The sequence below is a fragment of the Scleropages formosus genome, chromosome 11, assembly GCF_900964775.1.
Source record: "Scleropages formosus chromosome 11, fSclFor1.1, whole genome shotgun sequence".
NCBI lineage: Eukaryota > Metazoa > Chordata > Actinopteri > Osteoglossiformes > Osteoglossidae > Scleropages > Scleropages formosus.
In genome coordinates, this window is record NC_041816.1 from 30,199,367 (window position 1) to 30,212,734 (window position 13,368).

At 45.4% G+C, this 13,368-nt stretch overlaps 1 protein-coding gene across 5 annotated transcripts in view; it reads left to right on the plus strand.

Moving 5' to 3' along the window:
• Positions 1 to 13,368, plus strand: part of slc2a9l2 (solute carrier family 2 member 9, like 2) — a 98,546-nt gene that overhangs the window by 34,025 nt on the left and 51,153 nt on the right. For all 5 annotated transcript variants that reach the window (XM_018735417.1, XM_018735419.1, XM_018735420.1 and 2 more), the window contains 2 exons: positions 821 to 1,008; positions 4,637 to 4,747. In XM_018735417.1, coding sequence (XP_018590933.1) covers positions 821 to 1,008; positions 4,637 to 4,747 — 299 coding nt within the window. The remainder of the gene's footprint in view (positions 1 to 820; positions 1,009 to 4,636; positions 4,748 to 13,368) is intronic.

A 13,368-nucleotide genomic window follows, 5' to 3' on the forward strand; every position in this document is an offset into this window, starting at 1 on the left:
GTGTTAATTCATAATCAATAATACTTGTGTCTGCTTGTACAGACACATCAGCTGAACCTAAACCCTGAGACCGAAGCCCCCGGAAACTGATGAATGTGAGTTAATCTGAAGTTTTCAGCATCAGATAGATGCTGTATATTTGCATGATTTCATTTAGCTGATGCTTTTCTCCACAGCAACTTAGTGTTAGACTACTTGCAATCATTTATCCACGTGGCTAATTTTACTGGAGCAATTTAGGGTAAATACCTTGCTCAAGGCCGCTAGAGCTGGAGGTGAGACTCAAACCTGTGACCTTCGGGTTCAAAGGCAGCAGCTCTCAGCACTCTAACCCTCAGGCGGCAGCAGTGTATTCAGACGCACCCCACACATGCAGTCCTGAGGAAAGCGACATGACGTGACAGCGAATATTTGCTCGTTTTTAAGCTGTCGTCAATCCGACTATTTACAGACATACTGTAGCTGTGAACACGAATTCCTCGAGGGCCTTTTGTATGTAAAGTTTCCTAATTAGTGAATTAGCCGCACCATTTGAATGGTTGTGACATTTTGTTAAATGACAAATTACATGGAGAGATGACACCTTTTCTCAGTCGATTTACCTGCTGCCGCCTTTGACACCGCTGAGCTCTAAATAGTGCACATAATTCAGTGTTCAGCAGAGCTCTCAGAACAGGGCTTCCGCTCGAGTGGGAACAAGTATTTAAACAGCCACGCACCTCTAAGAGGGACACATCGCAGCTGTAGAGGAACTGGGGGGCCTCTCATTGTAACTGTGACTTGTGCTGACTTTGGGCACCATCTGTCGCTCTGCCCCCAGCGTTCCAGGCCTTCCTCGGGAAGAAGGATGTGACCAAGGAGCTGGAAGAGGTTCACGCCGAGAGCCGGGCCCAGAACAACCTGCGCGTCGCATCCGTTGCCGAGCTGCTCCGGAACCGTGCCGTGCGCTGGCAGCTCATCACGGTCATGGTGACCATGGCCTGCTACCAGCTGTGCGGCTTGAACGCCGTGAGTGAACGGCTGCCGGGGACGGGGGGACGACGGAAAGTGTGTTCGGCGGAGCGTAACGGAACGTAACAATGGCAGGGGCTTCATACACACGAGTGGTTGTTGCTTTTTCTCTAGTATCACCACCGAAGACGTTCTAGTGATTCGAAGGAACAGTAGTTACCGTACTAGTTAGCGAGGCTGTAGTAAAAGTTACTGCAGTAATGAAAGTAACATAAACGGTGCTGAAATAAGGACTCCGTGTTACTTCTGCAGTAGTAGGAGATGTGTTTGCGAGAACTGTCTAAAGTGTCTCTAAGTGTGTGTTTTTTATGTAACTCTCTTAGTAGAAGTAGGAGTGGCTACAATATGTGTTGTTGAAGTACGAGCAGTAAGGGAAACAGCAACAGCTTCGGTGTAAGTGGCGTTTGGGTACGAGTTGCCCTCGGAGGCGAGCAGAATCGCCGAAATCATCACTCGAGGGAAAACGACCCATCGAGACGTTTTCTGTACCGAACCCGGCAACACGGGGCGTAAGGCCGAAGGGGGAGGGGACACACCAGGAAGGGATGCCAGTCCATCACAAGGCGCCCCGAGCAGGACTCGATCCCCAGACCCGCTGCACCCCCCCAATTGCTTTAATTCAGGTGAAGCTATTTAATGCTCCCTATTCAGTGCTGCCCTACAAATAGAGCTGATTACAAGTCAAAATTATCAATGGCAAAAATTTCTCCAAAAAGCACAAGTTTCCCAAAAATCCACTCAGGACGAGTAACAGAGTACACCAAACATGCTTCCACCCACGTCTAGTGGTAGTAGACACAGCAGTACCTGTAGCGTAAGTGGTGCCGGAGGACCCACAATAGAACGTGTCAATGTGGCTGTAATAGGGCTTGTGCTGCAGTACCGCTGTGGAGGGTAGGGTCCCTCACAGAACCGCCTCCACCGGCTGCGTCCGGAACTCCGCACTTGGGCCCGAGCCACAGCAAGCCGAACGGGCTCCTCTTCAAAGGACAGGATCGTTCCTCGGGGTTTGCACGCACCGGTGCTCCGGGACGCGTCTGAAGCCGCTACATCTAACGTCTGCGCAGCTGTCAAGGTGATGCGCAGACAACTTCTCCTGGGTCTCAGCATCCTAACGAGATGAACGATTTCTCTATAAATGGAACACGTTTCTCAGTGAAGTCGCTTCGCCAACATTCAATTACTTCTTGAAACGGTGCATCATTTGTAAGATGAGACGCAGTGAAATTTTTCAAAGAGAGCTCTGCCAAAATGGCCCACAGATAATGAACTAAACACAGACACAGGAAATTGATAAAATGTGCATGTTTTTTTCTTTTTCCTTCCCCTTCAATGAAACGCTTTTCACCCTGGGAAATGGGAGGCAGAATCGCAGGACACATTGTCAGCCGCAGTGAGAAGCAGTGATTGGAATCATTTCTGTGAATTATGTGTCCTGTTATATGATATGGAAGAAAAATTCTGGTTTCATTGACACGATCGGGAGAATGCAAGTTCTGGGGGCGTAATGAAGTCACATGGTTACGGGAGGTTTTGTGCCCTAAGATTATTAGTGTTTCTGTTCACTCCCCACACACTTTCATGAGGTTTTACACTGGTTCATGTCTCAGCACGGATGCTGCGAAAGTTTTTACCATGTAAGACGAAAAATCCTGACAATCCTCAGCAGTGATGATGAAGTCATTCGACGCCCAAGGGTTGTGACCTTTGGCTCTTGACTTCAAGGGTTTGTAGGGTCTGCTACAGATTAGTTGAATTTCACACTATAATTGGCTTTAATGGAGCTGTTTCACACAGAGAACATAAGTTTAATGTTTCAAACTATGCCGCTCTGACAGTGGATGTCACTCATCACTTCGCTCCAGGTGGTGGAGGTGACCGGGAGGTTCTGAGGAGCACTGCGCCTCTAGAGGAAAACTCACCGATCTATCGCCTTAATAGGAGGCCTCCCGTGGGCGAAAAGTACGGATAATTAGCTTAATGAATATGGAAAAAGGTGCAATAGTATCACACGCCTTGCTGACTCTGGCCATCAGTCCAGCAGCGCTGCAGATCCTGCAGTTCCACCATTAAAATATCTACATTGGCCTTGGAAATTTCCCTGTAACCCTTGAGAGACCGACACAAGGTTGGTTTTTGCAGGCTGATCGTGGACTCGGATTCTGAAAAACCCCGAGATTGCAGCTGGGGCACGGGAGGGCTGCTTGTGGAATTCGAAGCTCCTCGCTGAATAAGTTTGGATTGACAGGTTGTACCTCAAGGTAAAGCGTCATCCGTGTGCGTGTAGGTGGCCCTGCTCTCATTGTAAGTGCCCACAAAGTGAGCCTGAGCGTTTTTATTGGAGAAGCGCTCAGCACAGCTTTGGATATTCATGACAGCTGTTTTTTTTCTCCCTAAATTGCCCGGTTCAGAAACAGCTTCAGGGTCCCGCACAGTTGTGTTTGTCGGTGAAAATGACGAGAAACACTTGTTAGTGACATCGCAGGTCCGTCGTTCTTTACGCTTCTTACAGTCCCGTCTGAGTATGAAGCTCAAGGTCAAGGACTGAAGAGGTGGAAACGCTGCAAACCACATCGCTGTCGCGACACAGAGGAATAGAAAGAGTGCGAACCGCATCAGAGCCGTAACACAAACCCATTTTCTTCCTCGGGTTCTGGAAGCCACATGACCCCACGCTGGCCTCGCAGAGCGAAACAGTTGTCTCCGTTTTTCTCTTCTTATGCATTTTGTTTTGACAAACCTTCAGTATTGTAACTACAGTTTTTGTTACTGTGGGGATTAGAACTCTTTTACTGAAAATCATACTTTGTGAAATAGCTCAACATTTGCAATAAGCGGGTGCGGCAGCGCGGTGGTGCGGCCGGTTTGGCCGGTGCGGCTGTATGGCTGGTCTGGGGTTCAAGGCCTGCTCGGGATGTCTTCTAATGGACTGGCTTCCCGTCCAGGGTGCGTCCCCTCCCCCTTCAGCCTTGCGCCCTGTGTTGCCGAGTGAGGCTCTGGGTTGTCGGAACCACGCTCAGGACAAGCGGTTGTTGACGTTGGTTGGTTGGTCAACAGTTGCAGGTTGAAGCTCTTGGAGAGAAACCCAACAAGTACATCTGGTTTTGTGATGTCAAGCAATAAGTATAGAAGTTCATTTGTCCTTGTTTATATATGGGTGGAAACCTAATGTGTGACCTACACAAGTCTTAGAAAACATTTTATCATTTTCCCCAATTCAATTAATACTTATTTAGGCCCCAGTTCAACAGCAAGTTTGTGTGACCTAGTGTGATGAACAAAAAACAAAGTAACTGCACTTAAGAATCACACGTCTGCATCTAAGTGTCTCTTTCTGCTCATGCAATCAACACACAGTATTTTCTATGAGATGTTCGTCGCTTTGGAGAAAAGTGTCTGATAAATGAATACAAGTACATGTAAATGTAAAAAAAAATCCAGGAACATGTGACATTTGTAAATTGAAAGACGCCTTAATTGCACTGGAGCGAATATGTAAACTGATGGACTTGCACTGTGGGCTGTAAGATGCTGCACCAGTAGGCATCTTTGGGAGGGAACTGGGAATTGTGGGAAGTGGCATCACTGATGAACCGGTGCACTTGTGTTCTGTCTGCATTGACAGATCTGGTACTACACCAACGGGATCCTGCGGGAGGCGGGCTTCGCCGAGAACCTCATCCCTTACATAACGCTGAGCACCGGGGGCCTGGAGACCCTTGCTGCCATATGCTCGGTGAGTGTGGCCCGTCAGGTGGGCGACTGTCGAGACGCGATGAGCAGTGGGACTTCGCTCTGGGCTTTTCTCGAGAAGCCGGAGCAGACGAGCCTTAAATACTGTATGTGATGTACACAGCAGAGTGTAATGCAATATTAAAAGCTCTAGATTATGATGTTCTTGTCATATTTTTATTCCCAGGAAAGCAGTCGTGTTGAATACGTTCCTATTTGTACAACCTGCTGCTGTGCTCATTTTTGCTGGAGAATATGAACCAGTGCACAACTGGAACAGACCTCTAGATCCTTAACTGCTACCCCAACCGCTGGACTTCATATGGTCGGTGTCGAACAAGTATCACCCTCAGGAAAAATGTTCCCCCATGAGAACATGTGGCCTTTATACTGGCTTTGTAGTAGTTAATTGCCTCAACCTCAGAAAAATCATTCTCTCGCTCTATATATTCATAAATATTCACTACATCACTTTATTTTGTACAGAAATGTGTTAAGTCCCACTCAGTTAAAAATGTTTCTATAGGTTTGCATACGAGTACTAAAATTTCAAAGGAGCCACGATGGCGCAGTGGACAGACTAAAAGTCCTTAGGCTGTGGGTTTGAATCTGCTTCTGTCTATGTGGAGTTTGCATATCCGTCCATGTTCGCATGGATTTCATCTGGGTGCTCTGGTTTCTTCCCACAGTCCAGAGATGTGTGTTTCAGATGAATTGGTGATGCTGAATTTACCTTAGTGTGTATATGTGTGAGTGAATGAGTTTGTGTGCGATTGCCTCGCAATGGACTGATGTCCTGCCCAGGGTGTATCCGTCCTCACACTCCATCCTTGCAGGATGGATTCTGAACCAGCACTACCCTGAAAAATGGTTGTTAACAATTAGTAGATTAATGAATAACACGTGAAATGTATAATCATTGCTAGATATTTTCATCAAATAGATTTTTTTCTACCTACATTTTCACTACCGCTATAAAAAAATTACATTTTCCTCCGAGAAATTAAGGTTTCTCTTTACTATCTTTTTGGTGGTAAAACAGAGTGGCCTTTCTTGAGACTGAAACTGTAAAATTTAGTCCTTACCATCTGTTTCATCCCTTTGGCCACATTTATATGTATGTCTGTGTGTGTAAGTTTGTGTGAGACAACTCTCAATGGACACATAACTCCACAGTCCATGTGGTTGAATAGCAATGTGATATATTTGTTCTCTCTTTTGGCCATTGTTCCGTGAATGAATGGATGCGCTCACCTCCAGCTGGAAGGGGGTGAGGGTGGGTGGGTGTGGACTGGATGTGGTTCCAGGCTCCAGGGTGTTTCATGTTCATTCTCCTGCGGTGTTGTTGCAGTCCACAGTGTCTGAAAAATGCCAGCTTCCGCAACACCCGAGTGCGTCGACCACCCCCCCCCCCCCCCCCCCCCCCCCCAGTGAGCACTGAGCCACGGAAAAGGCACCCCTTAGGCCTCAAGGAGTGACGAGCATCATCATCAGACTTCTGGCTTTCATTAGTTCACATTGAAGTTCACTGTCAGAGGCATCATAATGTGCCTTGCACTCACATATGTTTTTGCTTTTCATTCAATGCTAAGATTTATTTATTTATTTATTAATTATTTTTTGCTTATACATTTTAACCAAGGTTAGAATAAGGGTTAGGGTTGGGTTTAGGGTTAACACTAGTGTTTGGTTTAGAGTTAGGGTTAACACTAGTGTTGGAGTTAGTGTCACACACTGTTCCTCTTTCTGGATGAAGCTGTGCTGATGTTCGAGGACTCTCTTACAAGCTCTTTAGATCAACTTTATGTACAGAAGGTCATGTTACATGCGTCAGCGTTTTAGAAATGAGTCGGGAACCCCCTCGGTTTCATTGCTATCAAAGATGTACACAGTCAAAACTTTCTTGTGTTCTGTTCTTTGAAAGAAGGTCCCTCTGTGGAGTGGAGTTTTGCTGATCTCTGTGCCTTGCAGTTTGTAGGCGCTTACAGAGCGCAGTCATATAAAGCAGGAATAGCCTGAGTCAGGCAGGCAAGACCTTGCCTTTCACATCACGATATCACCTCTGGTACAAGCTGTCAAAAGCAGAAGCCAACATGCATGTATGACAAGCACAAGTATTACAGAAAGTGTGTCTTTTCACATAGGGAAGTGACGTTCAAGAACGTACTGGTGTGTGTGTGTGTGTGTGTGTGTTTGTGTCTATACGTATTTAGGTAATTGACTCAGTCACTGACTTCCTATCATTAACTGCTTTTCCAAGTCAGGGTCGCGGTACAGTGTGCGTGTGTGCGTGCAGCAATCCCTCTATTTACAAAATCAGTTAATTCCTAAAAATGATGCAGATACAGAAATTTCAGACACCAAAAGCCAATTTGCCATTACTTTAAAAGGAAAATATAAAAGTGTGTTCCCAGACCATCAGAAAACCCCTAATGCTTAATGAGGTCGTTAATGGGTATGCTTCAAGGCGGAACATTTATGAAACTAATTGCGTTTTTCTTACATCCAGCATGTTCAGTAATGACATTTACGCAAAAAAAAAATTTAGACAACAATTTAAAATATACATGGCAATTGACTTTAATGAAGTTTTCGTAAACTGTATTCACTGTTCGAAGAGAAGGTGATTGTAAATTGTGTTGGGTGGAGGGGGGGGGGGAAGGCTTGGCAGTCATTCTTGCACAAACAGGTGGAAGCAAAGCAAACACAAGACAGGAAACCAACAGGAAAAAACTGATTGTACACTAGTGCTAACTACAGTACATTTTTACACTTGTGCTTTACCCACATGACACATGACTTTCACATGTTTTTGGACACACTTCTGATAAATTTAGTTGTAGATTTTTTATTCTGGAACTCAAAAAATTGAGTGCCCAAAACCAAGAGCTGTTATACCAAAGTTTGCATGAAATGAGTTTGTAAATCAAGGGGTGCCTCTGTGTGTGTGTGTGTGTGTGTGTGTGTATATATATATAAAATATATATAAAGTTCAAAGAGAGGAGGTAACATTGTTGTCACTCTGGACGTTGGCTTGTGACAAAGTGAGCAGACAATCAATTCCACAGCAGTGACGCACTGGGGGTTATTTCTCAGGCTCTGTACTGTGCCCCAGTGAGTCACCAGTTCACAGCCCCACTCCCATGGTGGCAGCTCTCCTGAGTCATCCTGCTTCTTCTTCATGGGCTGCTGGCCTCACGGGGCTGTGTGCAGAGCAGAGAAGGCCTGTCAATGTACCGCTACCCTTCCCCCAGTTGACTGCTGGCTCCCTCCATCACAATGGCTGCTTGGGGGGTGGGGTTTGGAGTGATCTGGGTCACTGGGGGATGCGGGAAATGAAGGAAAATTAGGGGAAGTAATCTGGAAATAATAGGGAAATTAGAACAGTCTGTACTTTTATTATGAACAGAGGAACAGTTGAAGGTGCTCCAAAGGAGGCTGCAAGGAAACGACGGTGGTCTTTCCCAAACTAAAATGATTCGTCTGATGTGAGAATAACAGTAAAAAATCTTAAAACGCCAGTACACTGTTCCACTGCCCAACCAATACCTAACTTTAAAAATCTTACTCAACAGAGAAAAAAATTGCATGACTAATAACCAATGTGTTTAAATGTTACTTAAGTGTTATTCCATGGTTACATGTGTAATAACAGGAGCAGCGATTTAGGCAGACAGCCCTGCACTGCCCTCCTGACATAATGGGGCTGCGCTCTACAGTACTGTCTTTTAGGTCACATGATGGATGTTGTCATTGTGTCCAGTTCATCTCCTGTCAGATGATTTTTGTGAGCACAGCATCCCTGCATCTTCATCACATCACTTGGTGTTGTGCTTGTCCTTCAACCAGATTTAAGGACCACCCTGTGCTGACAAGGAAATAACTATGTGTTCCTGTTGTGTATCACGAGTACATTTACATTAATTCACTTAACAAACACTTTTCTCCAGAGTGACTTACAATGGATACTATGTAGTGTTATCAGCCCGCACACCTTATTCACCGCAGTGACTTACACTGCTAGATACACTACTTACAATGGGTCACTCATCCATACATCAGTGGAACACACTCTCTCTGTGTGTCACACACACGCTATGAGGAACCTGAACAGCATGTCTTTGGAGTGTGGGAGGAAACCAGAGCACCCAGAGAAAACCCACACAGGCACAGGGAGGACATGCAAACTCCACAGAGACTGAGCAGGAATCGAACCCACGTCCTCACGCACCACCCAGGCTCTGTGAGACAGCAGCGCTACTCGCTTTGCCGCCATGCCACCCCCCAGTAGCGTGTGGTACTTTCATATGTTGCAAAGATGATTTTAGAAGATAAGTTTAATTGGATCACCTTCCATAAGTGCTTCTGCTTTCAGCTTTGCGTTTAAATTCGTCCAAATGGCCTCATTACCACAGCAGCCTGTCAGGGACCAACAAGCTGGTCGACCCCAAAGGAGAGGGGTTCTCAAGTGACATCGTCTTCTGCGTATGGGCCCCGAGCTGCAGATTCCAGTCATGGGAGGTGACTCGACAGAGTTCCCAGAATGCACCTGTGCGCTTCCTCCAGAGGATTGTTGTCAGTTATAGGGTTAAACAGAACGCTCTATGATCCAGGCATTCAGTGCGGTGTCAGTCTCTCATTGGGGGCCAGTTGTGAAAACCTGATACCTGTCTAATAATCTCCAAACACTAGCGAGCATTTTTTTTGATGAATGAACTGAGTCGTAGTTTAAGAGAGCCATTAGGGAGCTGATGAGTATGAGTATGAATAAATGGATGGATATGATGAAGATGAGTTAAACGTAAAGACGACACACCAGATTTTACCGCGTTACTACACTGGGCTTGGTGTGAGTGCGTGGGCAAGTGGGTGGGCCAGTGCGCAAGACAAACACAGATTTCCTCTTGGAGCTTCTTCCTCCTGCCCTCCTCTTATTGCTTTCAGTCACTGCTGTCGGCTCCGTCCACAACATCTAAATGCGCTTCAGCGGCTCCCATTCCGATTGGTTTCTCGCACACACTGCTGCGTGAGACGTACAGGCTTTCAGAGGGGTATATTGTGGAGCTAGGTGAGACACGGTGAAGTTCTTGGACACGGTTTTTATTACCACCTCTCTGTACTGAAGTCGATCACTGGAGCCGTTCCAGTTACGCTGCAGTTTGGCTTTTGTTCCCACCACTGGTCCACATTGTATTTCCCATATGTCACACACCAGAAGGACCCTCCAGCTGCTTTTGTTGGCACGTTGATGAGCAGTCCTGCTCCCAGCATATCCCATGTAGGCCCAGGGACACGATCATCCAGTCCCAGGTTCGAGATGCGGAGAAAGGTAGCATCGCTGCTTTTCAGTTGATCTGGAATAACTGAGCCGTAGATATCCTGTACTTGATATGTTTATTTAGAAATACTTTGCTGGTCTCTCTTTTGGGGCCCAGTAAAGCACTGCTGCTAAATTTTGGCTCGATGGTGCGGTTCAGGCAATGGACTGAATGTGAGCTGCATCATTCTTTTTCATTTGATTGCATGTTGGAGTCTCATAACAGCATAATAAATTGGTTTTGAGGGTTCAGATCTGCTGAGGCTGTTATTGAGGCTCGAGGCAGAATGACGGTTCTCTACCTGCCTGCTGGGTGCCCACAAGTTGCTGGTTCCTGCCAGCGGGAGATGAGGTGCTCCTGCAGTCTGCACTTACAGCTCCTGTGTGGTGCAGTGTCGTTCTCAGTGGGAAAAGTGGGCAGCGTGGGAGGAATATGATCCGATACAAAATACTCCTGTGGTCCTCATCTTCCACACTGGAGGCAGTGAGTGGCAGCTGAAGCAAAGTCAGTCAGCCTAAATCGAGATGAAAATCTGTTTAGGTGGGCGGAGTCCTTCCTTGATACCTTGCTTTTTCCTGCCCAGTATTTGGAACTGAAACCACTTTTCCTGGTTTCCATGGGACTGTGTCCATTTCTGCCTGAGGTTGATCACAAATATCAGAAAGAAATGGAATGACATTGTTTCCTACATTTATTATTGATATTATTGGTTGTCATTGCCTGCCATTAATGAACTGATTTTTTTTTTACATTTCCATTTATTCATTTATCAGATGCTTTTCTCCAAAGCGACATACATCTCAGCAAAAATACCATTTGTGCATTACATTAAGAGAAAGAGACATGCCTCAGGCATGTGACTCTTAAGTAAACCTAGTTTGTTACCTTCCGCTTGATGCACAGATGTTCATCGCTCAAGTAGGTGCATAAAAGGCAGGGCAGATGTGTCCTGATAACCTTCCTACTATTTTTTCTTTGTTTTTTTTAAAATAAGGTACACAAACATTCACATACAATGCCAGAGTAGCGACTGTGTAAAGGCTTATCTGGGGATGATCATGAAGTTACGGTACATGAACATTTACACCTTACATGAGCTGGAGAGATCTTGGGCGAAGTGAGCTCGGAAAAGGTGAGTTTTCAGACCCTTCTTAAATGTGGACAGAGTTTCAGCAGTTCTGAGTGAGAGGGGGAGGTCATTCCACCACAACGGAGCCTGAACTGAGAACCTCTGTGCTTTACTTTTCATGCACAGGACCACCAATCGAGAAGAAGTAGACGAGTCTGGTTGGGGTGTATTGGTTGATCAAGTCTTGTAAATATCTGGGACCAGTTCTCTTGATGCATTTGTAGACAATAGCCAGGGTCTTGTGTATCTTTTAATATTTAAAAAAAAAAAAAAAAAAAAATTGGTGGGAGGGTATCAGAATTTGTCTATCCTGCGTCTTATGCACCTACTAGAAGGATGAACCTTGATGCAGCAAGTGGAAGGGAACAAACTAGGTTTGCTTGAGACTTTCATTTCTGCAGCTATGTCTCCTTCTCTTAATGTAATGCATACATTGTACTTTTGCTGAGATGTACGTCGCTTTGGACAAAATGTAAATATATGTAAATAAATAAATATAGAAATGTATAAATAAATGTAAATATAAATGTCTTGAATTTGCTCCAGGCAGTTATAGGAAGCCAGTGCAGAGAAATGAGTAGAGGAAATACATGGGAGCACTTTGGCAAGTCAAACACAATTCGTGCAGCAGCATTCTATATCAGCTGCAGAGGTTTGATGGCAGTAGCAGGAAGGCCACACAGGAGAGAATTGCAGTATCCAGATGGGATGTCACCATGGCCTGGACAAGTAGATGGGTAGAGACAATTGTGAGGTAAGGAAGGATCCTACAAATATTATGCAGGATGTATCTGCAGGACCGGGTTGTGGCTTCGATGTGCTGAGAGAAAGACAGACTTGAGTCAGTTGTTACTCTCAGATTCTTAGCCGAGGAGGTAGGAAAATGAGTGAGTTGTCCAGTTCGATGGATAGATCGTGACAGGAGGACAGGCCAGCTGGGAGGTAAAGAATCTCTGTTCTGGAGCGGTTCAGTTGGAGGTGGTGATCAGACATCCATGCAGAGATGTCGACAGGCAGGCAGCAATGCATGCAGAGATGTCTGACACACCAGGTAGAAAGGAGAGGAAGAGCTGAGTATCATCAGCATAGCAGTGGTATTTGAATCCATGGGAGGTGATGACCGGGCCGAGGGAGGAGGTGTAGATCGAGAAAAGAAGAGGACCCAATACCGAGCCCTGCGGAACACCAGTTGAGAGAGGCAGAGGAGAAGAACAAGAGCTCCGCCAGACCACCTAATAGGATCTGTCATATAGGTAGGACTCAAACCATCTTAGTGCCTCTTCTTTGATCCCAAGCTGACTAAGCGAGAACAGTAGAGTTCGGTGGTTGACAGTGTCAAATGCTACAATTTTTTTTGCAGGTGCAATTTTTCACCTGATATTGCACGTCACACGTCTCATGGGCCCTCAGCTACACGAGCAGCATTCAGTCACACTTTAAAAACAGGAATTCAGCTGAAACATAAATGCGCCTCATTGTTTTCAAAACAGTAAAACATTCCTCTACAAAGCAAGTGTTTGTCTTCTGCGGTGGCTCCAGTCAGAGCGAATCACTAAAACAAAGACTTTTGAAGAAGTAGGAGCACTTTCATCATGCATGGAAATAGACATGTGCAAAGCCTGTTGAGGTTCTTTCAGACCTGCATGTGCAAATATTCCGGAATGGTTTACTTGCACATCTTCCTTTCTATCGATATCTTGTCTCTTATGCAGTTTTTCTCCAGTTGAGGGTCTGCTGGGAGGCTCCATATCGACACTTCTGGAAGAAGGGTCTTCGTGTCGGGGCTCTTGGTGCTGCTTTGTTTCTCCAGGTCCCCAGGTAGATACGTGTCAGTGTTTGTACTCTATACATCATTTAAGGTGAATCAGATGTCTGTGTCTGGGGTGTAAAAACGAGGCAACGACGGTAAACCTGTGTCCTCGGGCCACTCACGTCTACATGGACTCGACAAAAGTGTTTTTGATTTGAACCCCTGACACACAGTTATGGGTTAGTGTCTCTACAGAGATTCACTATAAAACTGTTATTTCGACAAACTTGTTAAAATATCTATATTTAAAAATTTGTAATATTTCAATCTTTTAGAATTAGACTTTCAAGCAGCTTAGTATAAAATCCCAACATTGCAAGTTGCCTTAATGAAAGTATGAGCTAAATTTATTATTTTTCACCCCTCC